The 25,906-nt window shown below is 47.5% G+C and overlaps 1 protein-coding gene across 2 annotated transcripts in view; it reads left to right on the top strand.

Moving 5' to 3' along the window:
* Window positions 1-1,598: 1,598 nt before the first annotated feature.
* SHFL (shiftless antiviral inhibitor of ribosomal frameshifting) overlaps window positions 1,599-25,906 on the top strand; it is a 49,474-nt gene continuing 25,166 nt past the window's right edge. Inside the window, exons 1-3 of one of the 2 annotated variants that reach the window (XM_075346484.1) lie at window positions 1,599-1,737; window positions 21,859-22,000; window positions 23,570-23,619. In XM_075346484.1, the coding sequence (XP_075202599.1) occupies window positions 1,708-1,737; window positions 21,859-22,000; window positions 23,570-23,619 (222 nt within the window). In that variant the 5' untranslated portion in view covers window positions 1,599-1,707. Of the gene's footprint in view, window positions 1,738-21,813; window positions 22,001-23,569; window positions 23,620-25,906 lie in introns of those variants that run through there. The other variant, XM_075346483.1, reaches the window with a different exon arrangement.

Raw genomic sequence — 25,906 nt, 5'->3', positions numbered from 1 at the left:
GGTAATTTTTAGGAAATGTTAACTATATGGCAGTATTCACTGAATAGTTCATATCATTTGGGCTCTATATAATGGTATTATGTTAGGCTATACATGGTAAGAATATATTCCACTATATGACGGTATTAAGTGGACATTATTATCTCATCAGCACACGACAGTATTATGGAGAGTATATAGCAGTATTCTCATGGTGAATTATAGCAGTTGTATGTATGGCACTACATAGCAACTTATTTCATATGATTGGGCACTATATGGTCCTTCTATACAGACTATATATGACAGTATTCTCATGGTGAATTATAGCAGTTGTATGTATGGCACTACTATTATTATTGTGGCACTATATGGCCATTCTATACACATTATATGGCAGTATTATCGTGGAAATATATGGCAGTTCTAAGCAGGCTGTATATGGCAGTATTATCGTGGCACTATATGGCAGTTCTGTAGACTATATGGCAGTATTATTGTGGCACTATATGGCCATTCTATACACATTATATGGCAGTATTATTGTGGTACTATATGGCCATTCTATATACACTATATGGCAGTATACAGGCTGTATATGGCAGTATTATCATGGCACTATATGGCAGTATACAGGCTGTATATGGCAGTATTATTGTGGCACTATATGGCCATTCTATACACATTATATGGCAGTATTATTGTGGCACTATATGGCAGTTCTATACAGGCTGTATATGGCAGTATTATTGTGGCACTATATGGCCATTCTATACACACTATATGGCAGTATTATCATGGCACTATATGGTAGTTCTATACAGGCTGTGTATGGCAGTATTATCATAGCACTATATGGCAGTTCTATACAGGCTGTGTATGGCAGTATTATCATGGCACTATATGGCAGTTCTATACAGGCTGTGTATGGCAGTATTATCATGGCACTATATGGCAGTTCTATACAGGCTGTGTATGGCAGTATTATCATGGCACTATATGGCAGTTCTATACAGGCTGTGTATGGCAGTATTAGCAGGGAACGTAGAGGAGTGAGGGGTCTTCTCTTGCACCCTGGACCTCATTTTCCAAGGCCCAGCATCCTGTACTCCTCCCTGCCCGGGCCAGGCTGCAGGAGAAGAACTACAAGGCCCAGCATCCTGTACTCCTCCCTGCCCGGGCCAGGCTGCAGGAGAAGAACTACAAGGCCCAGCATCCTGTACTCCTCCCTGCCCGGGCCAGGCTGCAGGAGAAGAACTACAAGGCCCAGCATCCTGTACTCCTCCCTGCCCGGGCCAGGCTGCAGGAGAAGAACTACAAGGCCCAGCATCCTGTACTCCTCCCTGCCCGGGCCAGGCTGCATGAGAAGAACTACAGGATCCAGCAGCACCTACGTCCATTGTGCTTTTGGGGATTTGTACTTTATGAAGAACTAGGAGCTGCAAATCCCAGCATGGCCTCCCACTGCATAATGCTATGAATGTTCTGAGGAAGAACTACAGGCACCAGCAATAGCTACCTCTCCACTGCTGTACATCCCCCTCCTGCCTGCTGGGAGCTGTAGTGCAGCTGGTCCTGCAGTCACATGACCAGGCTGTGTACAGTAATCATACAGTGATCCCCGCAGTCTCCTCCTCTACGGGCGGACCCGGAACAGCCGAGCGGAGAGCAACGGAAAGCAACGGAGAGCAGCGGCGGCCCGGGCAGAGGAACGGCGGAGCCGGGAGGATGCAGGCGAACAGCGCGGAGGAGCTGGAGGCGAGTACCCACCCCGTGTGCTGTATACTGTATATACTGTGTGCTGTATACTGTATATACCGTGTGCTGTATACTGTGTGCTGTATACTGTGTACACCGTGTGCTGTATAATGTGTATACTGTGTGCTGTATACTGTATATACTGTGTTCTGCATACTGTGTGCTGTATACTCTGCTGTATACTGTATATACCGTGTGCTGTATACTGTATACACCGTGTGCTGTATAATGTGTATACTGTGTGCTGTATACTGTATATACTGTGTTCTGCATACTGTGTGCTGTATACTCTGCTGTATACTGTATATACTGTGTGCTGTATACTGTATATACCGTGTGCTATATACTGTGTGCTGTATACTGTGTGCTGTATACTGTGTGCTGTATACTGTGTGCTGTATACTCTGCTGTATACTGTGTGCTGCATACACTGCTGTATACTCTGCTGTATACTGTGTGCTGTATACTGTGTGCTGTATACTCTGCTGTATACTGTGTGCTGCATACTCTGCTGTATACTGTGTGCTGTATACTCTGCTGTATACTGTGTGCTGTATACTCTGCTGTATACTGTGTGCTGTATATACTGTATATACTGTGTGCTGTATACTGTGTGCTGCATACACTGTGTGCTGTATACTGTGTGCTGTATATACTGTATATACTGTGTGCTCTATATACTGTATATACTGTGTGCTGTATACTGTGTGCTGTATATACTGTGTGCTGTATACTGTGTTCTCTATATACTGTATATACTGTGTGCTGTATATACTGTATATACTGTGTGCTGTATACTGTGTGCTGCATACACTGTGTGCTGTATACTGTGTGCTGTATATACTGAATATACTGTGTGCTGTATACTGTGTGCTGTATATACTGTATATACTGTGTGCTGCTTACACTGTGTGCTGTATATACTGAATATACTGTGTGCTGTATACTGTGTGCTGTATATACTGTATATACTGTGTGCTGCATACACTGTGTGCTGTATACTGTGTGCTGTATACTGTGTGCTGTATACTCTGCTGTATACTGTGTGCTGTATACTCTGCTGTATACTGTGTGCTGTATATACTGTATATACTGTGTGCTGCATACACTGTGTGCTGTATACTGTGTGCTGTATAATGTGTGCTGTATACTCTGCTGTATACTGTGTGCTGTATACTGTGTGCTGCATACTGTGTGCTGCATACACTGTGTGCTGTATACTCTGCTGTATACTGTGTGCTGTATACTCTGCTGTATACTGTGTGCTGTATATACTGTATATACTGTGTGCTGTATACTGTGTGCTGCATACACTGTGTGCTGTATACTGTGTGCTGTATATACTGTATATACTGTGTGCTCTATATACTGTATATACTGTGTGCTGTATACTGTGTGCTGTATATACTGTGTGCTGTATACTGTGTTCTCTATATACTGTATATACTGTGTGCTGTATATACTGTATATACTGTGTGCTGTATACTGTGTGCTGCATACACTGTGTGCTGTATACTGTGTGCTGTATATACTGAATATACTGTGTGCTGTATACTGTGTGCTGTATATACTGTATATACTGTGTGCTGCTTACACTGTGTGCTGTATATACTGAATATACTGTGTGCTGTATACTGTGTGCTGTATATACTGTATATACTGTGTGCTGCATATACTGTGTGCTGTATACTCTGCTGTATACTGTGCTGTATACTCTGCTGTATACTGTGTGCTGTATATACTGTATATACTGTGTGCTGCATACACTGTGTGCTGTATACTGTGTGCTGTATACTGTGTGCTGTATACTGTGTGCTGTATACTCTGCTGTATACTGTGTGCTGTATACTGTGTGCTGCATACTGTGTGCTGCATACACTGTGTGCTGTATACTCTGCTGTATACTGTGTGATGTATACTCTGCTGTATACTGTGTGCTGCATACAGTGTGTGCTGTATACTGCGTTGTATTTATTCTGCTGTATACTGTTTGCTGTGCACTGTCCAGTACAATATGTTCTGTGCCCTGCATTCAGTGAGATATATGCACTGCACTTTAGGTTCTGTACAGTGAGGTCTGTGCATTGCATTCTGTATTCTGTGCATTGAGTCCTGTGTTCTGTGCAGTGAGGTCTGTGCACTGCATTCTGTGTTCTGTGCATTGAGTCCTGTGTTCTGTGCAGTGAGGTCTGTGCATTGAGTCCTGTGTTCTGTACAGTGAGGTCTGTGCACTGCATTCTGTGTTCTGTGCATTGAGTCCTGTGTTCTGTACAGTGAGGTCTGTGCACTGCATTCTGTGTTCTGTGCATTGAGTCCTGTGTTCTGTGCAGTGAGGTCTGTGCACTGCATTCTGTGTTCTGTGCATTGAGTCCTGTGTTCTGTACAGTGAGGTCTGTGCACTGCATTCTGTGTTCTGTGCATTGAGTCCTGTGTTCTGTGCAGTGAGGTCTGTGCATTGAGTCCTGTGTTCTGTGCAGTGAGGTCTGTGCACTGCATTCTGTGTTCTGTGCATTGAGTCCTGTGTTCTGTGCAGTGAGGTCTGTGCATTGAGTCCTGTGTTCTGTGCAGTGAGGTCTGTGCACTGCATTCTGTGTTCTGTGCATTGAGTCCTGTGTTCTGTGCAGTGAGGTCTGTGCATTGAGTCCTGTGTTCTGTACAGTGAGGTCTGTGCACTGCATTCTGTGTTCTGTGCATTGAGTCCTGTGTTCTGTGCAGTGAGGTCTGTGCACTGCATTCTGTGTTCTGTGCATTGAGTCCTGTGTTCTGTACAGTGAGGTCTGTGCACTGCATTCTGTGTTCTGTGCATTGAGTCCTGTGTTCTGTGCAGTGAGGTCTGTGCACTGCATTCTGTGTTCTGTGCATTGAGTCCTGTGTTCTGTACAGTGAGGTCTGTGCACTGCATTCTGTGTTCTGTGCATTGAGTCCTGTGTTCTGTGCAGTGAGGTCTGTGTACTGCATTCTGTGTTCTGTGCATTGAGTCCTGTGTTCTGTGCAGTGAGGTCTGTGCATTGAGTCCTGTGTTCTGTGCAGTGAGGTCTGTGCACTGCATTCTGTGTTCTGTGCATTGAGTCCTGTGTTCTGTGCAGTGAGGTCTGTGCATTGAGTCCTGTGTTCTGTGCAGTGAGGTCTGTGCACTGCATTCTGTGTTCTGTGCATTGAGTCCTGTGTTCTGTACAGTGAGGTCTGTGCACTGCATTCTGTGTTCTGTGCATTGAGTCCTGTGTTCTGTACAGTGAGGTCTGTGCACTGCATTCTGTGTTCTGTGCATTGAGTCCTGTGTTCTGTGCAGTGAGGTCTGTGCACTGCATTCTGTGTTCTGTGCATTGAGTCCTGTGTTCTGTACAGTGAGGTCTGTGCACTGCATTCTGTGTTCTGTGCATTGAGTCCTGTGTTCTGTGCAGTGAGGTCTGTGCACTGCATTCTGTGTTCTGTGCATTGAGTCCTGTGTTCTGTACAGTGAGGTCTGTGCACTGCATTCTGTGTTCTGTGCATTGAGTCCTGTGTTCTGTACAGTGAGGTCTGTGCACTGCATTCTGTGTTCTGTGCATTGAGTCCTGTGTTCTGTGCAGTGAGGTCTGTGCACTGCATTCTGTGTTCTGTGCATTGAGTCCTGTGTTCTGTACAGTGAGGTCTGTGCACTGCATTCTGTGTTCTGTGCATTGAGTCCTGTGTTCTGTGCAGTGAGGTCTGTGTACTGCATTCTGTGTTCTGTGCATTGAGTTCTGTGTTCTGTACAGTGAGGTCTGTGCACTGCATTCTGTGTTCTGTGCATTGAGTCCTGTGTTCTGTGCAGTGAGGTCTGTGTACTGCATTCTGTGTTCTGTGCATTGAGTCCTGTGTTCTGTGCAGTGAGGTCTGTGCACTGCATTCTGTGTTCTGTGCATTGAGTCCTGTGTTCTGTACAGTGAGTTCTGTGCACTGCATTCTGTGTTCTGTGCATTGAGATATAATTGCTTCCCTGATGTAATTGAAATTGCAGCCTGCCCTAGTCACGTGTCAGTACGGGCTGCAGAGTGAATATATACAGCTCCCAAGACATGTGTTTCAACTCACAAAAGCTGTATCACACATACCTCAGTCAATGGCCAGCTGTGATGTGTGAAAAACTATTCTAACCCATGCTGTGCTTGACAAGGAGGTCTCTAGCTTCACTCTCCTCCCTAAATTTGACATCTTTATAGTAGTAGGACAATTAACTTGGAGATAGCCCCCATTGTGTTCATCAAAGAAATATATATATATACAGCTCTGGCAAACGTTAACAGACCACGTTCAAATTTCAGTTTTTCTGATTTTTCTCTTTATTTGTGAGTAAAATGTAAAAATGTTCTTTTATTCTATAAACTACTGACAACGTCTCCGAATTTCCAAGCAATAAATTTTGTATTTACTGAAAATGAGAAATGGTCAAAATAACAGAACAATGCACAGAATGCACAGAACGCACAGAATGCACAGAATGCACAGTACTTTCACACCTCACATAATGCAAAGAAAACAAATTCATAATCATTTAGAAACAACAATACTAATAATGTTTTATCTCAGGAAGATTCAGAAATCAATATTTTGTGGAATAACCATGATTTTTAATCCCAGCTTTCATGCGTCTTGGCATGCTCAGAGACATGTTATCAGTAGTTTATAGAATAAAAGAACAATTTACATTTTACTCAAAAATATACCTATAAAGAGAAAAATCAGAAAAACTGACAATTTGGAAGTGGTCTCTTAATTTTTACCAGAGCTGTATTTCTTCACATATGACATTCTGACCTCTCAGGCGTTGACTGAGGTATGTGTGATATAGCTCTTGTCATTGACACACAGGTCTTGGGAGCTATATCTATTCAGTCTGCAGCCTGTACTGACACATGAATAGCACGGGCTGCAGTTTGAAAAAATAACAGATGTCATTGTATCTTATTTTTGGAGAATGCTTTTAAAGGGTAACTACGGTATCATTTGACAAAATGCATTTAAAAGGCCACAACATGTTGCTGATAGGTGAGCGTTGACTGAGGTATGTGTGATACAGCTCTTGTCAGTTCACCCACAGGTCTTGGGAGCTATATCGTTTCAGCCTGCAGCCCGTTCTGACACATGAATAGGACGGACTGCACTTTGAAAAAATAACAGGGTTTCCATTTTATCTTATTTTCGGAGAATCCCTTTTGTAGGGTAACTACGGTATCATTTGACAAAATGTATATTTAAAAGGCTACAACGTGTCACTGATCGGTGGGGATCCTGAGAACCCACCAATTATTCAGCAATTTGTAGGGAAGCATGTAGCAAGCGGTGTACGGGCTCCATAGAAACCTTAAGGGGCACTTTGCACACTACGACATCGCAAGCCGATGCTTGCGATGCCGAGCGCGATAGTCCCCGCCCCCGTCGCAGCAGCGATATCTTGTGATAGCTGCCGTAGCGAACATTATCGCTACGGCAGCTTCACATGTACTCACCTGCCCTGCGACGTCGATCTGGCCAGCGACCCGCCTCCTTCCTAAGGGGGCGGGTCGTGCAGCGTGCAGCGTCATAGCGACGTCACACGGCAGGCGGCCAATAGAAGCGGAGGGGCGGAGATGAGCGGGACGTAAACATCCCGCCGACTTTCTTCCTTCCGCATAGTAGTGATGGCCAGTCCGGCTCTTTTTGGTGATCCGGTTCCCATGGCTCCGCTCACCAAAAAGAGCCGGATCTTTCGGATCGTTCTCGACTCATTATTAAATATGTGTTCACCCCAGGTGAACACATATTTAAGATTATAGTAATGCTGCCAAAACCCCGCCCACCCGCGGCTAAGCCCCGCCCAATTACATGTGACCAATTAGATTGTTGAGTAGGTGGAGTTACGCCACGGGTGGGCGGGGCTTCAACAGAAAAAAGAGCCATTTAGAGATTTTAGCAGCTCACACTGGTGATCCGGCTCCTGTCGGTCACAGCAGGGAGCCGGATCTTTGTGTCAGATCGTTCGCGACTGACACATCACTTCCGCATCGCCGGCGTGAGCCGCAGGACGTAGGTAGGAGATGTTCCTCGCTCCTGCGGCTTCACACACAGCGATGTGTGCTGCCGCAGGAACGAGGAACAACATCGTAACATCGGTATTTCCCAATTAATGGAAATGTCCGACCCTACACCGATGATACGATTATGATGATATTGCGCTCGTTAATCGTATCAAAAAGGCTTTACACACAACGATATCGCCTGCGACGCCGGATGTGCGTCACTTTCAATTTGACCCCACCGACATCGCACCTGCAATGTAGTAGTGTGCAAAGTGCCCCTAAGGGTCAGTACACTAAACTCAGAGCACAGACCCATATACATATTATTGAGCCCATACACCGTCCATGCAGGAGCTGCCCAGAATATATTGTGGCCATTCATAGAAAATTGTGATGTATTCTGCATTTCTGACAAAACGGGTATCCCATTAATGTGTTCGAGGGTTGGTTCGGGTCCCAGTGATTGAGATCTAATATTCCATACAGTGTGACACAATAAGGTTTGTTCGGAAAGGAAATAGGTTTACCTTCAGCACCGGACTCTCCTATAACGTGGTATTTCTTTTGGTTTGTCAGTTTTTGTGGTGCTAACAGGAGGCACCTACCGTACTCTTTTGCTGTATGAGGTGATAAGTGGATAGCTGCGCCCTTCTTCCCTGTGTTTACACCTCGGGGGACATTTCTATGTCAGAAGCCAACACGAGTGAATTTGTTTTACATAAATTGTATTTAAGTGTTGTAGAATAAAATGAATGGCCTAAAGTACAAATTCTTTTGGCCTCAGCTTGCTCTGTTTCTAAGGGTAAAATGGAAGGGTTAGCTTATGTGTCAGGTGCCTAGTGGTTTATTTATCTCCTTAGGCTGCAGCAGGATTTGGTGCTACCATCACTATTAGTCCATGGGTAAGTGCAGGCAGTCTGCCATACTGGTGTGTAGACAGGGACTGGTGCGTAATCAGGGCCTGGTGAGTAATCAGGGCCTGCCTGGTGTGTCGTTAGGGCCTGGTGTGTAGTTAGGGTCTGGTGTGTAGTTAGGGTCTGGTGTGTAGTTAGGGTCTGGTGTGTAGTTAGGGTCTGGTGTGTAGTTGGGTTCTGGTGTGTAGTTGGGTTCTGGTGTGTAGTCTTGGCCTGGTGCGTAGTCAGGGCCTGGTGCGTAGTCAGGGCCTGGTGTGTAGACAGGGAGTGGTGTGTAGACAGGGACTGGTGCGTAATCAGGGCCTGCCTGGTGTGTCGTTAGGGCCTGGTGTGTCGTTAGGGCCTGGTGTGTAGTTAGGGTCTGGTGTGTAGTTAGGGTCTGGTGTGTAGTTGGGTTCTGGTGTGTAGTTGGGTTCTGGTGTGTAGTCTTGGCCTGGTGCGTAGTCAGGGCCTGGTGCGTAGTCGAGCTCTGGTGTGTAGTCGGGGTCTGGTGTGTAGTTGGGTTCTGGTGCGTAGTCGGGGCCTGGTGCGTAGTCAGGGCCTGGTGCGTAGTCGGGGCCTGGTGCGTAGTCGGGGCCTGGTGCGTAGTCAGGGCCTGGTGCGTAGTCAGGGCATGGTGCGTAGTCGAAGTCTGGCGTGTAGTTGATGTCTGGTGTGTAGTTAGGGCCTGGTGCATAATCAGGGCCTGATGTGTAGTCGGGGTCTGGTGTGTAGTCGGGGTCTGGTATGTAGTCGGGGTCTGGTATGTAGTCGTAGCATTGTAGCCTGGTGAGTATTCAGGGCCTGATGTGTAGTCGGGGTCTGGTGTATAGTCGGGGTCTGGTGTGTAGTCGTAGCGTTGTAACCTGGTGAGTATTCAGGGCCTGATGTGTAGTCGGGGTCTGGTATGTAGTCAGGGCCTGGTGCATAATCAGGGCCTTAGATGTGTAGTCGGGGTCTGGTGTGTAGTCGTGGCCTGGTGAGTATTCAGAGCCTGATGTGTAGTCGGGGTCTGGTTTGTAGCCGTAGCCTGGTGAGTATTCAGGGCCTGATGTGTAGCTGGGGTCTGGTGTGTAGTCGTAGCCTGGTGAGTATTCAGGGCCTGATGTGTAGTCGGGGTCTGGTTTGTAGTCGTAGCCTGGTGAGTATTCAGGGCCTGATGTGTAGTCGGGGTCTGGTGAGTATTCAGAGCCTGATGTGTAGTCGGGGTCTGGTTTGTAGCCGTAGCCTGGTGAGTATTCAGGGCCTGATGTGTAGCTGGGGTCTGGTGTGTAGTCGTAGCCTGGTGAGTATTCAGGGCCTGATGTGTAGTCGGGGTCTGGTGTGTAGTCGTAGCCTGGTGAGTATTCAGGGCCTGATGTGTAGTCGGGGTCTGGTGTGTAGTCGTAGCCTGGTGAGTATTCAGGGCCTGATGTGTAGTCGGGGTCTGGTGTGTAGTCGTAGCCTGGTGAGTATTCAGGGCCTGATGTGTAGTCGGGGTCTGGTTTGTAGTCGTAGCCTGGTGAGTATTCAGGGCCTGATGTGTAGTCGGGGTCTGGTTTGTAGTCGTAGCCTGGTGAGTATTCAGGGCCTGATGTGTAGTCGGGGTCTGGTTTGTAGTCGTAGCCTGGTGAGTATTCAGGGCCTGATGTGTAGTCGGGGTCTGGTGTGTAGTCGTAGCCTGGTGAGTATTCAGGGCCTGATGTGTAGTCGGGGTCTGGTGTGTAGTCGTAGCCTGGTTAGTATTCAGGGCCTGATGTTTAGTCGGGGTCTGGTGTGTAGTCGTAGCCTGGTGAGTATTCAGGGCCTGATGTGTAGTCGGGGTCTGGTGTATAGTCATAGCCGGGTGAGTATTCAGGGCCTGATGTGTAGTCGTGGCCTGGTGCATAATCAGGGCCTTATGTGTAGTCTAGGTCTGGTGTGAGTCGTAGCCTGGTGAGTATTCGTAGCCTGATGTGTAGTCGGGGCCTGGTGCATACTTGGGTCCTGGTGCATAGCCGGGGCCTGGTGCAGCCGGAAGTCATGAGGTTTGGTCACATGATCTGTGCGCCGCCATATACAGCAATCACTCAGTGGGAAATTTGAAATCCCTGCGCACCAGGGCTTTATACAATCGCGTTTAAAACCACGGATTCTGACAACCCACACTCATTCACACATCAAACCCCCCAAGAGGAAGTCAGATTACAACAAAGCACGCGTCGGGCCGCAGGCTCGCAGATCTAACAGCTATTAGTTTACTTTCCCCTGTGTGTATTCTCTGTGTGTTCTTTAGCTCTTAGTGGGGTTGACTAAGTGCACATTCCTTCCGTTCCCTAGCTAGGGCCCACTTTAGGGTCTGCTAGGGTCATGTATCCTGCTCGGAGCATAGGTGAAGAACCTATCTAGGGTGTTGCGGGAAGCCAGGGGCCAGTGGTAGCTTTGGTCAGGGGTCACCATCTCCCCCTTCCCTAGACACAGGCTTTCGCTTCCCTTTCGCCTGGTACTTCCTCATACCTGACAATCAGATTCTACATAAATGAAATCCTCAGACCAGATGATAAATACAAACTCCAGACCAGATCCCTGATAAATGCAGATGTCAGACCAGTTCCTAGATAAATACAGACCCCCAGACCAGATTCCTTATAAATGCAAACCCCAGACCAGATCCCAGGTAAATAAAGACCAAATCCCAAATAAATGGAAACCCCACACCAGATACCAAAAAAATAAAGACTCCGAATTACTGGAGATCCCAGATAAATACAAACATCACACCAGATACCAAATAAATACAGACTTCAGATCAGATCCCAGATAAATGCAAACCGTAGAGCAGATCCCAGATAAACCCAGATACCAGATAAACATAGACCCTCCCAGACCATGCCCCACATAAAAATAGACCCCTAGACCATATCCCACATAAATACGTACCCAATATCACACCCTAAATAAATACAGATTGCAGAAAAAATCATAGCACCCCCAAGACCAGAGGGCAGATTCGGTAGAGCCATCGAATTAGATGGTATTATATGCTTCAGTGGTGGCCGTCCAGCCCTCAGAACCTTGAGAAACATTGAACATGGGTAAACAGCTTTCCTGCTTGGGTTGTTGTGTTTAGACACACTCAAAAGTAATGTTGGTTACAGAATTCTCTGAATTAGGAGGCTTGCATTATTGATTTTCTTTCTGCAGCCCACCCCTGGTTTGGTGTTGGAAGCTTTCTAGATCGGTAAAGCTTACTAGGACTGAGCAATAGAATAATGCCCTACTAGGTAATTGAAGAGATGAAGTGATGTAGTATAAGGAGAAGCCAAGGACAGTGAAATCGTATCTAATCATCTGATATAAGAGCTATTGTCATCTCTTCCAGAGTATCATTCAAGTTCTCCTTACATGATCTTGGTATTTAACCATAACCTGTGTCAGTCTGATGCTTCAAGTGGAAATACAAAGACACCTACGCACATCTAATGTTCCTGCAGGGCAGGAGAGCACAGTCGTGGCATTGACTTCTGTCGTTATTTCTCTTACCCACGTGATCGGCTCATACTGCTTCCTTTGAGAGGACCCATTCAAATCCAACTAAGTAGGGAACAAACACTTAGCTCAGAGGTGGCATGAGATAATCGTAAGGTGGCAACTGAGTATATATGAATGTTGGGCTTTGGTCTAGCCAAGAGACCTTCAACTTTATAGTTTGAAAGTGGCATCAGATGGAGACAAATTTGAAACAATTCTGGTGCCAAATGGTACTAGTATTGCTCTGCTCAAAGTCCAGTTTGGAAGTGATGGACATGGTGCCAAATACTTACACACAGCTGCCATTTTGATGTCATATGTAGCTTCAGAGTCACCAGCGCCCGGACCACCTTAGGTAGTAATTTCCGTACACTATACCACTATGTTAGACTTGGGCCACTCTTTTTTCATGTTGCCTGAGCCCTTGTTTAATGAAACCTCTTAAAAAACCTCTTTAGATGCCTACAAACTTTAGATCGTTTGGCCAAAAGTTGTTCCTTCCAAACTTTGGCAGTGACTAATTATCTGAAAGACTGGAGGATTGACATGATACTTCTTTTTCCTGAATACCACTATCTTGGACTTAGACCACTTTTATTTCAGAATGCCTGAGCCCTTGTTTAATAAAACTTCTTTAGTTGCCTATACACTTTAGATAGTTTGGCCAAAAGTTGTTCCTTCCAAACTTCGGCAGTGACTTATTGCCTGAAAGACTGGAGGATTGACATGATACTTCTTTCCCCTGAATACCACTATCTTGGACTTAGACCACGCTTATTTCACGATGCCTGAGCCCTTGTTTAATAAAACCTCTTTAGATGCCTACACACTTTAGATAGTTTGGCCAAAAGTTGTTCCTTCCAAACTTCGGCAGTGACTTATTGCCTGAAAGACTGGAGGATCAGCATGACACTTCTTTCTCCTGACATCTGACAGCCCATACACATTTAATACTTCAACGGTCCTCACAAAATTTAGATTCATCGTGTGTAGTCACCCTTTTAGATGACAATCCAAGATTGCTAAAAAAAAAGTGATCGTCTCGTAGAAGTCGGTCTTTTCAAAGAGAGGTTTTTATGAAGAGTGCTTACTATACTTGTTTTCTGTCTGCTGATTTGAATGAATCACATACTTAGCTTCTCATAAATTTTTGAAGCGAAGCTCTGATTTTAAGGAAGTTGATGAGATCATAATGCCGGGCTGCTTGGAAGAAGGAACGAAGAACCCCGTGATCTTCTCCATACTTTTTATGTTATTAAGCGCTCAGTAGTTGGTGGATAGTTGATTGCCCAGAGACTCAGATCTAATCATGTACATAAGGCGGTGGAATCAGGATGATAGATGGTAGAACATCATGCATTAGAACAACGAGGCGTATAGTCCTAACGTAGCTTCAGGTGATTGGTCTCCATAACTAGAGTATTGTCCATAATCCAATGCCTTAAGGAGTTGCATGATCTGACATGTTGGGCACCAGTCTTTGGTCACCCATTTCTTCAAAATTCAGCTCTGCACAGGTTGCATATAATATTATTGGTGAATGGATATTTCCGGCTGATGCAATGTGTGCACTGTGTGGCATCATATATGTGTGTTTTTACAACTTGCATGCCAATTCTTTGCGTACAGTGTGCCAGGATGCCACCTGCTTACACACAATTACCTTTTAATTTGTCTCGTAGCTTCGGGACATTGGCTTCAATCACGATGTGTTGTTGGTTCCTTTGAGTGGAATCTGCATATTCTCCGTATGGTTTGATAGTGACATCCACATTTTGTGGAAAACTTTAGGTTTTTTTGACCGGACTGGTTGTCTGGTTGGCCATGACATTGGTCATCAAAGCTTCACAGTCAACAACGAACCTTAGGAAGTCAACAGTTTGTGCTAAATCTGTGGCATACTTACCGAAGATGGCTTCATGTCCAAGAACAATTTGTTGTGGTGTCACCAAACTACTGGAACTCGTGCCGCGAGCACAATGCACCGCCCGCAGCACAATACTCAGCCCGCAGCCTTGTCCCTGCCTCCTGTGACCATTCTCCACACCCAATCCCTTCCCGGTAAGCTACATTCGGTTTATAAGATGCACCCCAAAGACTATAGGATGTACATTATTTTATATGGGAGTCTAAGGGAGGCCCGTTATATTATATGGAAGGCTATGTGGGGGCCATTATACTCTTTGGAGGGCTATTAGGGAGCCTTTATACATTATGGAGGGCTATTTGAGGGCCATTGTACTGTATGCAAGCAACTATACAGTGTAAAGGTTTGTGTGGGGTCTTTCATACTGTGCGGAGGGCTGTATGGGGGCCATTATACTGTGCAGAGGGCTGTATGGGGGCCATTATACTGTCCGGAGGGCTGTGTGGGGGCCATTATACTCTGCAGAGGGCTGTGTGGGGGCCATTATACTGTGTGGAGGGCTGTGTGGGGGCCATTATACTCTGCAGAGGGCTGTGTGGGGGCACTTATATTGTTTGCATGACTATTGTGGGCCTTTATACATTGTGAAGAGGTGTGGGGGCCATTATACTGTATGTAATCCCATTATACTGCATGGAGGGCTATGTGGGGGTAACAGTTGGGGGATCATACTGTATTGGGGGGGTCACCATAGATTGCTGGGGTACAGTAGGGTCATAATACTGTGTGTGTGTGGATTGTACTGTGGAGTAATTCACTGTGGGGGTACTGTGCAGTGTTTGTGCAGTGTTTGTGGGGCACTTTTGTTGGGTTCCATGAAGGGGGTTCTAGGGGCTTCAGTAGGAGCAAAATTACTTCTAGGGGCTTCAGTAGGAGCACAATTATTTTGTTAGGGGTGCAAAGTTGTGACATATGTTCTTCTGTGACCCAGCTGAAAATTAATTTTTGGGGGTGGAGAGTGGGGGGGCAATTAGAGCTTTTACTATTGGGCCCTATGTTTTCTATATACACCCCTGGGTCCAGGTGTTCTATACAGTAGTGCCTGATAAATGTGTATACCCTGTGAATGGAGATACTCAGATACTCGGCATTACTCTCGGCACCACCAGTCGTTCAGATGATCAGCGGGTGCAGACTGTTTTGTGCCTTTTGTAGACTGAGACTGTTGTGGTTCCTCCTTGGCAGTGTCCTTGTCTATGTGTAAACAGCTGGGATTCTGGCACACTACAAAGAGTAGCCTGACCTCCGCCAAGAATAAACGATTACTATGGGCTCATCTCCTCCCCTCTATTTTCCTTTTAAATACTGGATAGATATAATGGGGTTAACCCTTTCACATACAAAATGATAGAATCACTTGGGAAACAGTGCCACCTCCTCCTGGGTCCCCTCCATAGCATTTCATGTCTTTCAGATGTGGACGGATAGTTCGTGGTGACACTTATGCACCCTGAGCCTGAATTTCTTTGGATCTTGACTGGGGCTTATCAACCATCCGGACTATTCTGCGTTACAACTTTTCATCAAATTTTTTCTCCCGTCAACATCCAGGTGTCAGGTTTCCAGGATTTCCAGTTCTCTTTTGACTGCCCTTGCCCTCGGTTAACATGGAGGTTACCGTTCTGTTGCCCTACTTCCTGTCCAGCAGCTTAAAAGGCCGCCTCCCAGCCCAGTCCAGTGCCTGAGTATACTGCCTGCTGTGTGCTCCTGCTGTGTTTGCTGCTTATTCCGGATTGCCTCGGGATTCCCCTAAAGGACTACCTACCGATTGTCTCAGGACTGTACCCGGCTCTTAAGGCTGTGCCCGGATTCCGTTTACCATCTTCGGTCAGCACTCCGCCTGGTTCTCTTTTGGTTCGTAACCATCCTGGATAAACATTTCCGTACGGACACTCATTGACTTTACCGCTTGCTCCTTATCCCGGCCGCTGCGCATTTAGGCCTTCCGGGGTAGATTGCCGGACAGTCCCTGTATAGGGGTTCGCTCCGGTGGTCTCCCTGGGGGAGTCCGGTGCGTGGTCCCGGGAATCCCCTGCGCGTCTATTCCGGAAAGTATTGTATGTGTTATTGTATTGTTGGGTTTGTTCTGTTTCTACCGTGGTGACATACTATAAAACATCTTGTACCCGGAACTCGTCTCTGATTGTCATTGCCCTACGCTATCGAAATCCTCAGAATATAGAATAAGTATTACATTATACTCAGGCCCTTGGAGGATTTCGCTGGGGCAATGACTGAGACACGAGTAGATCAGCTGTTCTCCATGATTAACTCCCTGCAGCAGGAGATGGAGGTGGTGCAGACTAAGCTTAGAGATGTGGAAACGCAGCTGGGCCATGATCACCAGGTACTGGGTCCGGCTATACAGGATTTGCAAGTCAGAGTGGAGGCTCAGGAAGCCGTCCCCACTACGTCCGTACCAGCTGCCGGTATGCCTAGGTTACCCCCATTCCGTTTTAATGGTGATCGTAGTCAGTTCCGTGGATTTATTAACCAATGTATACTGTTTTTCGATGTACATGCTGAATATTACCGTTCTGACCGGTCAAAGGTGTTATGTATCATCATGTTATTAACCTCACGAGCACTGGCTTGGGCTAATCCGATGATAGAAAACCGGGACATCCGTTTAAATCACCTAGATGACTTTCTGAACGCAATGGCGCAGATGTTTGATGATCCGAATCGCCGTGCTACCGCTGAATCTGCTCTCCTTTCCTTACGTCAGGGAAAGCGCTCTGTCATTGAATACGCCACTGAGTTCAGGAGGTTAGTGGTAGACACCGACTGGGGAAACAATGCATTATTGTCCGTTTTCAGAAAGGGTTTGTCCGGTACCATCAAGGACGAGTTAGCCCGTTCCGAATCCCCAGGGGATTTTGACCTGTTTCTCCAGCACTGTGTGCGCATAGATACCCGTTTAACGGAACGTAGACAGGAAAAATGGGCAGCTATAAACCGTATAAATAATAATACATTTCCTTCCAGAGAACCGGCTTTCAGGACGCCACGGGAGGCTGAGGACGTTCCTATGCAAGTGGACTCTCTACAAAAGCGAGAGACCAACGAACGTCGTGAACACCGGCTCCGTGAGCGTTTGTGTTTCTACTGCGGTCAATCGGACCATTTTTTAATCGACTGCCCGAAACGTCCGAATCGCCCAAATAAGGTATTGGCAGCCATGGCAGAGTGTGATAACACGGACGCAGAGTCTGATATCTCTGAGGCAAGTGGACACTTGGATGCGGTATTTCCCTTGACGGTAATGTCTACCTCACCGAAGGACTCAGAAGGGAAATATACCCATTGCTCACTCCCCATTCAGATCCGGTGGGAGGGACAGCTAATTCCTACCTCTGCAATGATAGACTCTGGGGCAGGGGGAAATTTCATGGACTTTTCTTTTGCTAGTAAACACGGTATCCGGACTCAGCAAAGATCCTTACCGGTTACCATGGAGACGGTAGACGGATCTCCGTTAACATCTGGACCAGTGGATCGGGAAACAGTACCGCTAGAATGCGTGATGAAACCAGGTCAGCAGGAGACTCTTGTTTTCATGATGATCTCTTCTCCACATTTTCCGATTATTCTAGGTATTCCGTGGCTACGGTCTACAAATCCGGTCATCAATTGGGAAACTAAGGAGATATCCTTCCCACCGCAGAGTGATCCGGCCATTTGTCCAACTGTTCCGGTTCCGGTAACACCACATGCAGAAGGCACGGTACAGGTACCCGTTTTACCCTCGGTTTATCGTGACTTCGCTGACATATGCGACAAAAGAAAGGCCGATCGGCTTCCTCCGCATAGACCGTATGATTGCCCCATAGACTTACTCCCAGGGGCAGAAATCCCGTTTGGTCATGTTTACCCGTTGGCGGCACCTGAGCTAGAAGCCCTAAAGGAGTATATTGATGAAAGCCTGGCCAAGGGATTTATTCGCCCGTCTACCTCGCCCGCAGGGGCACCCATCTTTTTTGTGAAAAAGAAGGAGGGGACTCTGAGACCCTGTATTGACTACCGGGAACTGAATAAAATAACCATCCGGAACCGGTATCCGTTACCGTTGATTCCGGAGCTATTGGAGAGAGTCCAACAGGCAAAGATATTCACCAAATTGGACCTCCGTGGGGCATATAATCTGCTTCGTATACGTCCCGGAGACGAGTGGAAGACCGCGTTCCGATGTCGGTACGGACATTTTGAGTATTTAGTGATGCCTTTTGGACTTTGTAACGCTCCTGCGGCATTTCAACATCTAGTTAATGATATTTTCAGGGATATCATGGACCAATTCATGGTGATCTATCTGGATGATATTCTAATCTTTTCTGATTCTCTCCAGGAACACCAGGAGCACGTCAAGACCGTACTTACCCGGCTGAGGGACAACCACCTGTACATTAAACTGGAGAAATGTGAGTTCCACTGCTCACAAATACAATTCTTAGGTTATGTCATCTCTCCTCAGGGACTGAACATGGAATCTAGCAAGATACAAGCCATTCTCGACTGGCCGGAACCGGGAAACATCAAAGAGGTACAACGCTTTGTCGGTTTTGCCAACTTTTACCGACGCTTTATCCGTAACTTTTCAGAGATTGTTCGTCCCATCACCCTGTTGACTAAGAAAGGACAGAAGTTTGTATGGTCCGCCCAGGCTCAGGAAGCGTTCCATCGTCTCAAGGGATGTTTTACCTCAGCACCCATACTAGTGCATCCGAATCCCGCACTTCCCTTCATCGTGGAGGTCGACGCTTCCGACTACGCATTAGGGGCCATTCTTTCTCAAAGGACCGGGGACAAGAGTCTCCTGCATCCGTGTGCCTTCTTCTCCCGCAGGTTGTCCCCTGCGGAAAGGAACTACGACATTGCGGATAAGGAATTATTGGCGATTATTGCCGCCTTCAAGGAATGGAGACACCACTTACAGGGAGCCGCGCAGCAAGTGATAGTACTCACAGATCACCGTAATCTGGAATTTCTCAAGTCTGCCAGGTGCCTGTCTCCACGACAAGCCCGTTGGAGCCTATTTCTTAACCAATTCAATTTTGTTGTTACATACCGTCCAGGTTCACGTAATGGGAAAGCCGATGCCTTGTCCCGAATCCCTGCCGTGGACTCCGTGCCTGGAACCCCGTCGCAGACCGTGTTAACAGATGCCAATTTCGTTGGAGTAATCCAGGACCAGGACTTGTGGAAGGACATCAAGCTGGCCTATGATGGTGATGTATTTCTTGCTGCCCCCCCGAATGATGTAACTCTTGTTCTTCGGAATGGTGTGTGGTTAAGAGAACGACGCATTTATGTCCCGGAGGCCGTAAGACTTCGGGTTCTCAAGTTGGTTCATGACTCCGTGTTGGCCGGTCATAGGGGGGTACAGAAGACGCAGGAATTTCTGAGCCGGTTTTTCTGGTGGCCTACCTGTTTAAAGGACGTGAAGGACTATGTCCACTCATGTGTGGTTTGTGCCCGGTGCAAGGTCCCTCGTGTGGCTCCTACGGGACTCCTCCAACCGTTACCCGTGCCATCTCGCCCTTGGGGGTCTATCTCCATGGATTTTATTGTGGAGTTGCCGGTCTCAGGCGGGCATAATACCATTTTAGTGGTGGTGGATCGATTGACTAAAGCTGCTCACTTCATTCCGTGTACCGGTCTTCCCTCAGCCGCAGAGACAGTGGATTTGGTTGTCCAGAACGTATTCCGATTGCATGGGGTACCGGATGAGATCATCTCCGATCGGGGCGTGCAGTTCACGTCGAGATTCTGGAAGGGGTTTTGTACGGCACTCCAGATTGATGTCTGTTTGTCTTCTGCATACCATCCTCAGACAAATGGACAAACCGAACGGACGAATCAAACCCTGGAACAATATCTTCGCTGTTATGTCAGCCATCTCCAAGACGATTGGTTGAAGATGCTTCCGTTGGCGGAGTTCTCCTACAACAACACTCAGAGCAGCTCCACTAAGGTAACGCCCTTTTTCGCTAACCTGGGTTACCATCCGACTATTTTGCCTAGGTCACCGGTTGCGGTTTCGGTACCAGCGGTGGAGGACAGAGTGACAGAACTACGACAAAATCTGGAGGTTCTAAGGAACACCGTAGCTACGGCCCAGGAGCGTTACAAGAGGTCGGCGGACACTCACCGGAAACCGGCACCCATGTACAAGGTAGGGGACTCTGTATGGTTATCCACCAAAAACCTGAGATTGGGTGTTCCTTCGCAGAAACTGGGACAAAAATTCATCGGTCCGTTCAAAATCACCGGGATCGTGAGCCCTGTGGCCTGTCGGCTACGGTTACCGCACCATCTAAAGGTACACCCGGTCTTTCATGTGTCTCTCCTCAAACCCGTTTCCCCTAATACTTTTCATGGTCGTATTGTGCCTCCTCCTCCGCCTGTGATGGTCGACGGCGAGGAGCAGTTCGTGGTTGAGGACATTATTGACTCCCGGCTCCATCGTCGTCGGCTTCAGTATCTGGTACGTTGGCAGGGGTACGCCCCCGAGGACGATTCCTGGGAACCGGTGGGTAACATTCGGGCACCCCGGAAGATTGCTCAGTTTCATCGCCGGTACCCGGACAAACCTGGCCCTGATCCGTCCTGAGGCCGTCTCTGGGGGGGGGAGTAATGTCAGGTTTCCAGGATTTCCAGTTCTCTTTTGACTGCCCTTGCCCTCGGTTAACATGGAGGTTACCGTTCTGTTGCCCTACTTCCTGTCCAGCAGCTTAAAAGGCCGCCTCCCAGCCCAGTCCAGTGCCTGAGTATACTGCCTGCTGTGTGCTCCTGCTGTGTTTGCTGCTTATTCCGGATTGCCTCGGGATTCCCCTAAAGGACTACCTACCGATTGTCTCAGGACTGTACCCGGCTCTTAAGGCTGTGCCCGGATTCCGTTTACCATCTTCGGTCAGCACTCCGCCTGGTTCTCTTTTGGTTCGTAACCATCCTGGATAAACATTTCCGTACGGACACTCATTGACTTTACCGCTTGCTCCTTATCCCGGCCGCTGCGCATTTAGGCCTTCCGGGGTAGATTGCCGGACAGTCCCTGTATAGGGGTTCGCTCCGGTGGTCTCCCTGGGGGAGTCCGGTGCGTGGTCCCGGGAATCCCCTGCGCGTCTATTCCGGAAAGTATTGTATGTGTTATTGTATTGTTGGGTTTGTTCTGTTTCTACCGTGGTGACATACTATAAAACATCTTGTACCCGGAACTCGTCTCTGATTGTCATTGCCCTACGCTATCGAAATCCTCAGAATATAGAATAAGTATTACACCAGGGAGATTAGCTACAGTGCCGTGGATTGTAAACTTCTTGATTCTGTGGACAAAGGAACATCAAGATCTCTGGAGACTGACTTTAACCTTGAGATTGTTGATATTTTTCAACAATGTTTTGGTTCTCAAGTCCTCAGACAGTGCTTTTCTTCTCTTTCTGTTCTCCGTGCAAAGTGTGGCACCCACAAAACAGAGATTGAGTGAACTTCTCCCCTTTTTATCTGGTTTCAGGTGTGATTTTCATATTGCCCACAGCTGTTACTTGCCACAAGTGAGTTTGAACGATCATCACATGCGTGTACCATCATAACAGTTCTGCATTAGTCAGCACAGCAGACTTGAGTTAGTCCACTGGTGGCGGTTGTCATTTGGTTCCATCATGTGCTATTGTTTTTTTTTTTTACATAGGACTGCTGGTAAATCTCGCTTCGCACATTATAATGGCGCCCACAGACAAAAAAGAGACAAATGATCTTACACCATGGTGGTAGTAATCTTATATTGTCCCCACAGCTGGAGAAGAGTGTCCGCCGCCTCCGAGAGAAATTTCACGGCAATGTCCCGATAGAGACGGCGGTGTTACTGATGAGAAAATTTACAAACAATCATGCTCAGGTGTGCCAGTGTATCATTCTGTGCAAGGATGAACTCAAAGGTGAGAGGTTTATCGAGTGCGGGCTCATTTATTGTTTTCTTCCAGATGTTTGTAGTTGATTTATAACCATGTCTGTCATTTTGTGATCTTGATAATACACAGCCAGCTGCCTCCTATCCCCCGACAGCCTGCTGCCTCTCTCCACCAACACAGCCCACTGCCCCCTATCCCCCAACACAGCCCGCTGCCACCTATCCTCCAACACAGCCCACTGCCCCCTATCCCCAACACAGCCCACTACCCCCTATCCCCAACACAGCCCACTACCCCCTATCCCCCAACACAGCCTGCTGCCTCTCTCCCCCAACACAGCTCACTGCCCCCTATCCCCCAACACAGCCTGCTGCCTCTCTCCCCCAACACAGCCCACTGCCCCCTATCCTCCAACACAGCCTGCTGCCTCTCTCCCCCAACACAGCCCACTGCCCCCTATCCCCCAACACAGCCCGCTGCCCCCTATCCCCCAACACAGCCCACTGCCCCCTATCCCCCAACACAGCCCGCTGCCCTCTATCCCCAATACAACCCGCTGCCCTCTATCCCCAATACAGCCCGCTGCCCTCTATCCCCCGACAGCTTGCTGCCCTCTATCCCCAATACAGCCCGCTGCCCTCTATCCCCAATACAACCCGCTGCCCTCTATCCCCAATACAGCCCGCTGCCCTCTATCCCTAATACAGCCCGCTGCCCTCTATCCCCAATACAGCCCGCTGCCCTCTATCCCCAATACAACCCGCTGCCCTCTATCCCCAATACAGCCCGCTGCCCTCTATCCTCCGACAACTTGCTGCCCTCTATCCCCAATACAGCCCGCTGCCCTCTATTCCCAATACAGCTCGCTGCCCTCTATCCCCCGACAACTTGCTGCCCTCTATCCCCAATACAGCCCGCTGCCCTCTATTCCCCAATACAGCTCGCTGCCCTCTATCCCCCGACAACTTGCTGCCCTCTATCCTCAATACAGCCCGCTGCCCTCTATTCCCCAATACAGCCCGCTGCCCCCTACCCTACCAACACAGCCCACTGCCCTCTATACCCCGAAAGGCTGCTGCCCCTACCCCCAACACAGCCCACTGCCCTCTATACCCTGATAGGCCGCTGCCCTATATCCCCAACACAGCCTGCTGCCCTCTATACCCCGATAGGCCGCTACCCAACATCCCCAATACAGCCCGTTGCCATCTATCCCCCAACACAGCCCACTGCCCCCTATCCCCCAACACAGCCCACTGCCCCCTATCCCCCAATACAGCCCACTGCCCTCTATCCCCCTACATAGCCCACTGAACCTATCCCCCAACACAGCCCACTTCCCCCTATTCCCCAACACAGCCCACTGCCCCTTATCCCCAACATAGTCCACTGCCCTCTATCCTCTAACACAGCCCGCTACCCTCTATTCACCTACTGTCCCATATAGTTCCATATATGCGTTGGGGGCTTTGACCTTTCCCCCTTTATCATCCTCCCTATTGTTGATGTTCCTTCTCTCCATACATAGTTACATAGTTAATACTGTTGAGTACAGACACGTCTATCAGTCTTTCTCATTCTGTATTTCTATTATAGATATTGATCAAGAGGAGAGAAGCAATTTAAAGAAAGACAAGGTGGCGATGGTGAGACGTGTTACACATTCTGTATATACCCTCAAGAAATCACATAAAGAGATATAAAGTCGGCAGACTCGGTGGCATCAGCTGTCTGTCTAATATGTGGGTCTTATTAGGAGAGGTCTTCGGACCCTCCCTTGCAGATGATGTCGGAGGAGAGGTGCTCTATATCCTGAGTTCTCGATACACCTGAACATTCGGTTTGGCCGAGCATTCGGATATATTTTCAGTGGGAAAATAAGAGAAAGCGAAAAACATCTGGCAGAACCTTTCATATACGGCCAGGAGCCCCCTGCACACATCAGGTGGTCGGCCAGACCCTCCGAAGTCAGTGGATTTGGTTAAAGGGGTTGTCCACTGAAATCTAGTTTTCATCGCTCCGCAGGGGAGGTCCAATGCTGGGATAAGCACTGATTGGTAGATCGGGGGATTTTTTTCCCTATTGATAAATGGCCGTTTATTCTCTTCCGGGCTGTCCGAAAAAACACTCCGTAGTTTCATAGGGAATAAATGGCTAGGTAGACGAGCTTGCGCACACCCGCTCCTTTCTAATGGGAATAGGAGTACCATCTTTTTATAGTTAGTGTGGGTCCTAGCAGTCGAACCTCCATGATCAATGATTTATCATATATCCTTGTTTTTACCAGACAACCCCTTTAATAAAAATTAATGCCAGGGCAGAATAGAAGCAAAATAGCACATACATTGAGCAAGGTCAAAGCTTGCCCAAACCCATGGATGTAAAGGGCAGCAGCCGTGACATGGTACAGAGGAGTCAGTCACCCCGTTCAGATAGTGGTCCAAAATCTGAGTAAAGGTAGAGGGTAATACCCACGAACAAGATATCTTATTGTTGGAACCCACTTCTCTGTGACCGGCTGCGTGGCCACCCTGGATTTCCTGGTTATTTGGCACCACCATATAATTGTCTGAATATTATAGTATACGGTTACGTGTCCCATTTTGTTGCATACCAATTGTCTCAAAAGTAAAAACGGAGACCTGTTCTCTTTTGATCCCTTGTGCTGATCAAACAGAAGTGAATTGGTCCAGGAAAAAAAAACATACAACCGCATTAAGCGAGGCTGCGCCCACTAGTCGGGTTCTGGACAGGTGTATGCATATCGCATACTTGACTGTTATGATCCACTAACCGTGGAAGATTACAAAAAACTCCCATTGGTGTAAAAACACCAAGAAAACAAGAGTAGATGGAACCTGGGCTTACCTCAATCTCCTATCAGACCACACTAGAAGTAGCCGTGGAGCGTTCCTAAACACCTAGATGCCTCGTCACAGCCTGAGAAACTGGCTACACCTCACAGATAGAAATGAGGAAATCTACCTTGCCTCATAGAAGTCCCCAAAGGAGTAGATAGCCCCCGTCATATAAAGATTACGGTGATGTAGGAAAACACGATACACAGATAGGAAAAATAGATTTAGCAAAGGCGAGGCCCAACTAACTAGCAAAGAATAGGAAACTGATTGTGGTCAGTACAAAAATCCTGCAGAAAAAATACCAATCTCCTGATAGTAAAATGGCCCTTGAGGTCGAACATCCTCATCCCCACTATATCAGGTACTCTTGTAAATAATGGGACAAAAATATAATAGTGTAAATAATCAAGTTAGACAGGGGGAAACTCCCTTTTCTTGCAGAGGAGCTAGCAAAGGGGGAACCCCCATGCTCACCACACTAGAGAAACCAAAACTCACCTGCAAGAAAACAGATACAAAACAAAGAAAAACAAACACCCTAAGGTGGAAATAAGGAAGAACCTAACAAACGTATCTGCAGAAGTCTTGCACAGGGAGACAGGGAATGACAGAACTCTAATCCAGGTCCAGAGACTGAGGGAAATTCAATTATAACCGGCACCAGCAAGTCAAAAAGTGCTCTCCTATATACACCAGGCTTGTCTGCAATAGGACTTCCTTAATTCCCAATTAACGCCGACACCTGTCTGAGTCACAGGTTCAGACTCAGCTCCACTACCATTCCTGACCACCAGAGGGAGCTCCAGAACAGGACCCACACAGACGACATTCACAATACTTGACTACTGTTCCCTGTGCAGACACCGGCGAATCCACACAGTGCACAGTGTGCGCGCAGGGAAAAGTCACAAGTCTGCATCACACACAGTGATACAAAGAGTGACTTTTCATTCTAGACTGGACAACCCCTTTAATAAAAGGGCGTAAGCAGGGGGTTCAAACACAACCTGTCCTATGTCCTCCCCTGCCCTTACGCTGCCTCTGCTGCTGCTCCCCAGTTCTCTGTGTCGGT

The sequence above is a fragment of the Anomaloglossus baeobatrachus genome, chromosome 4 (genome assembly GCF_048569485.1).
Source record: "Anomaloglossus baeobatrachus isolate aAnoBae1 chromosome 4, aAnoBae1.hap1, whole genome shotgun sequence".
NCBI classification, from domain to species: Eukaryota; Metazoa; Chordata; class Amphibia; order Anura; family Aromobatidae; genus Anomaloglossus; species Anomaloglossus baeobatrachus.
The sequence above is the reverse complement of the archived record's forward strand: the minus strand, read 5'-3'. Positions and strand labels throughout refer to the sequence as shown.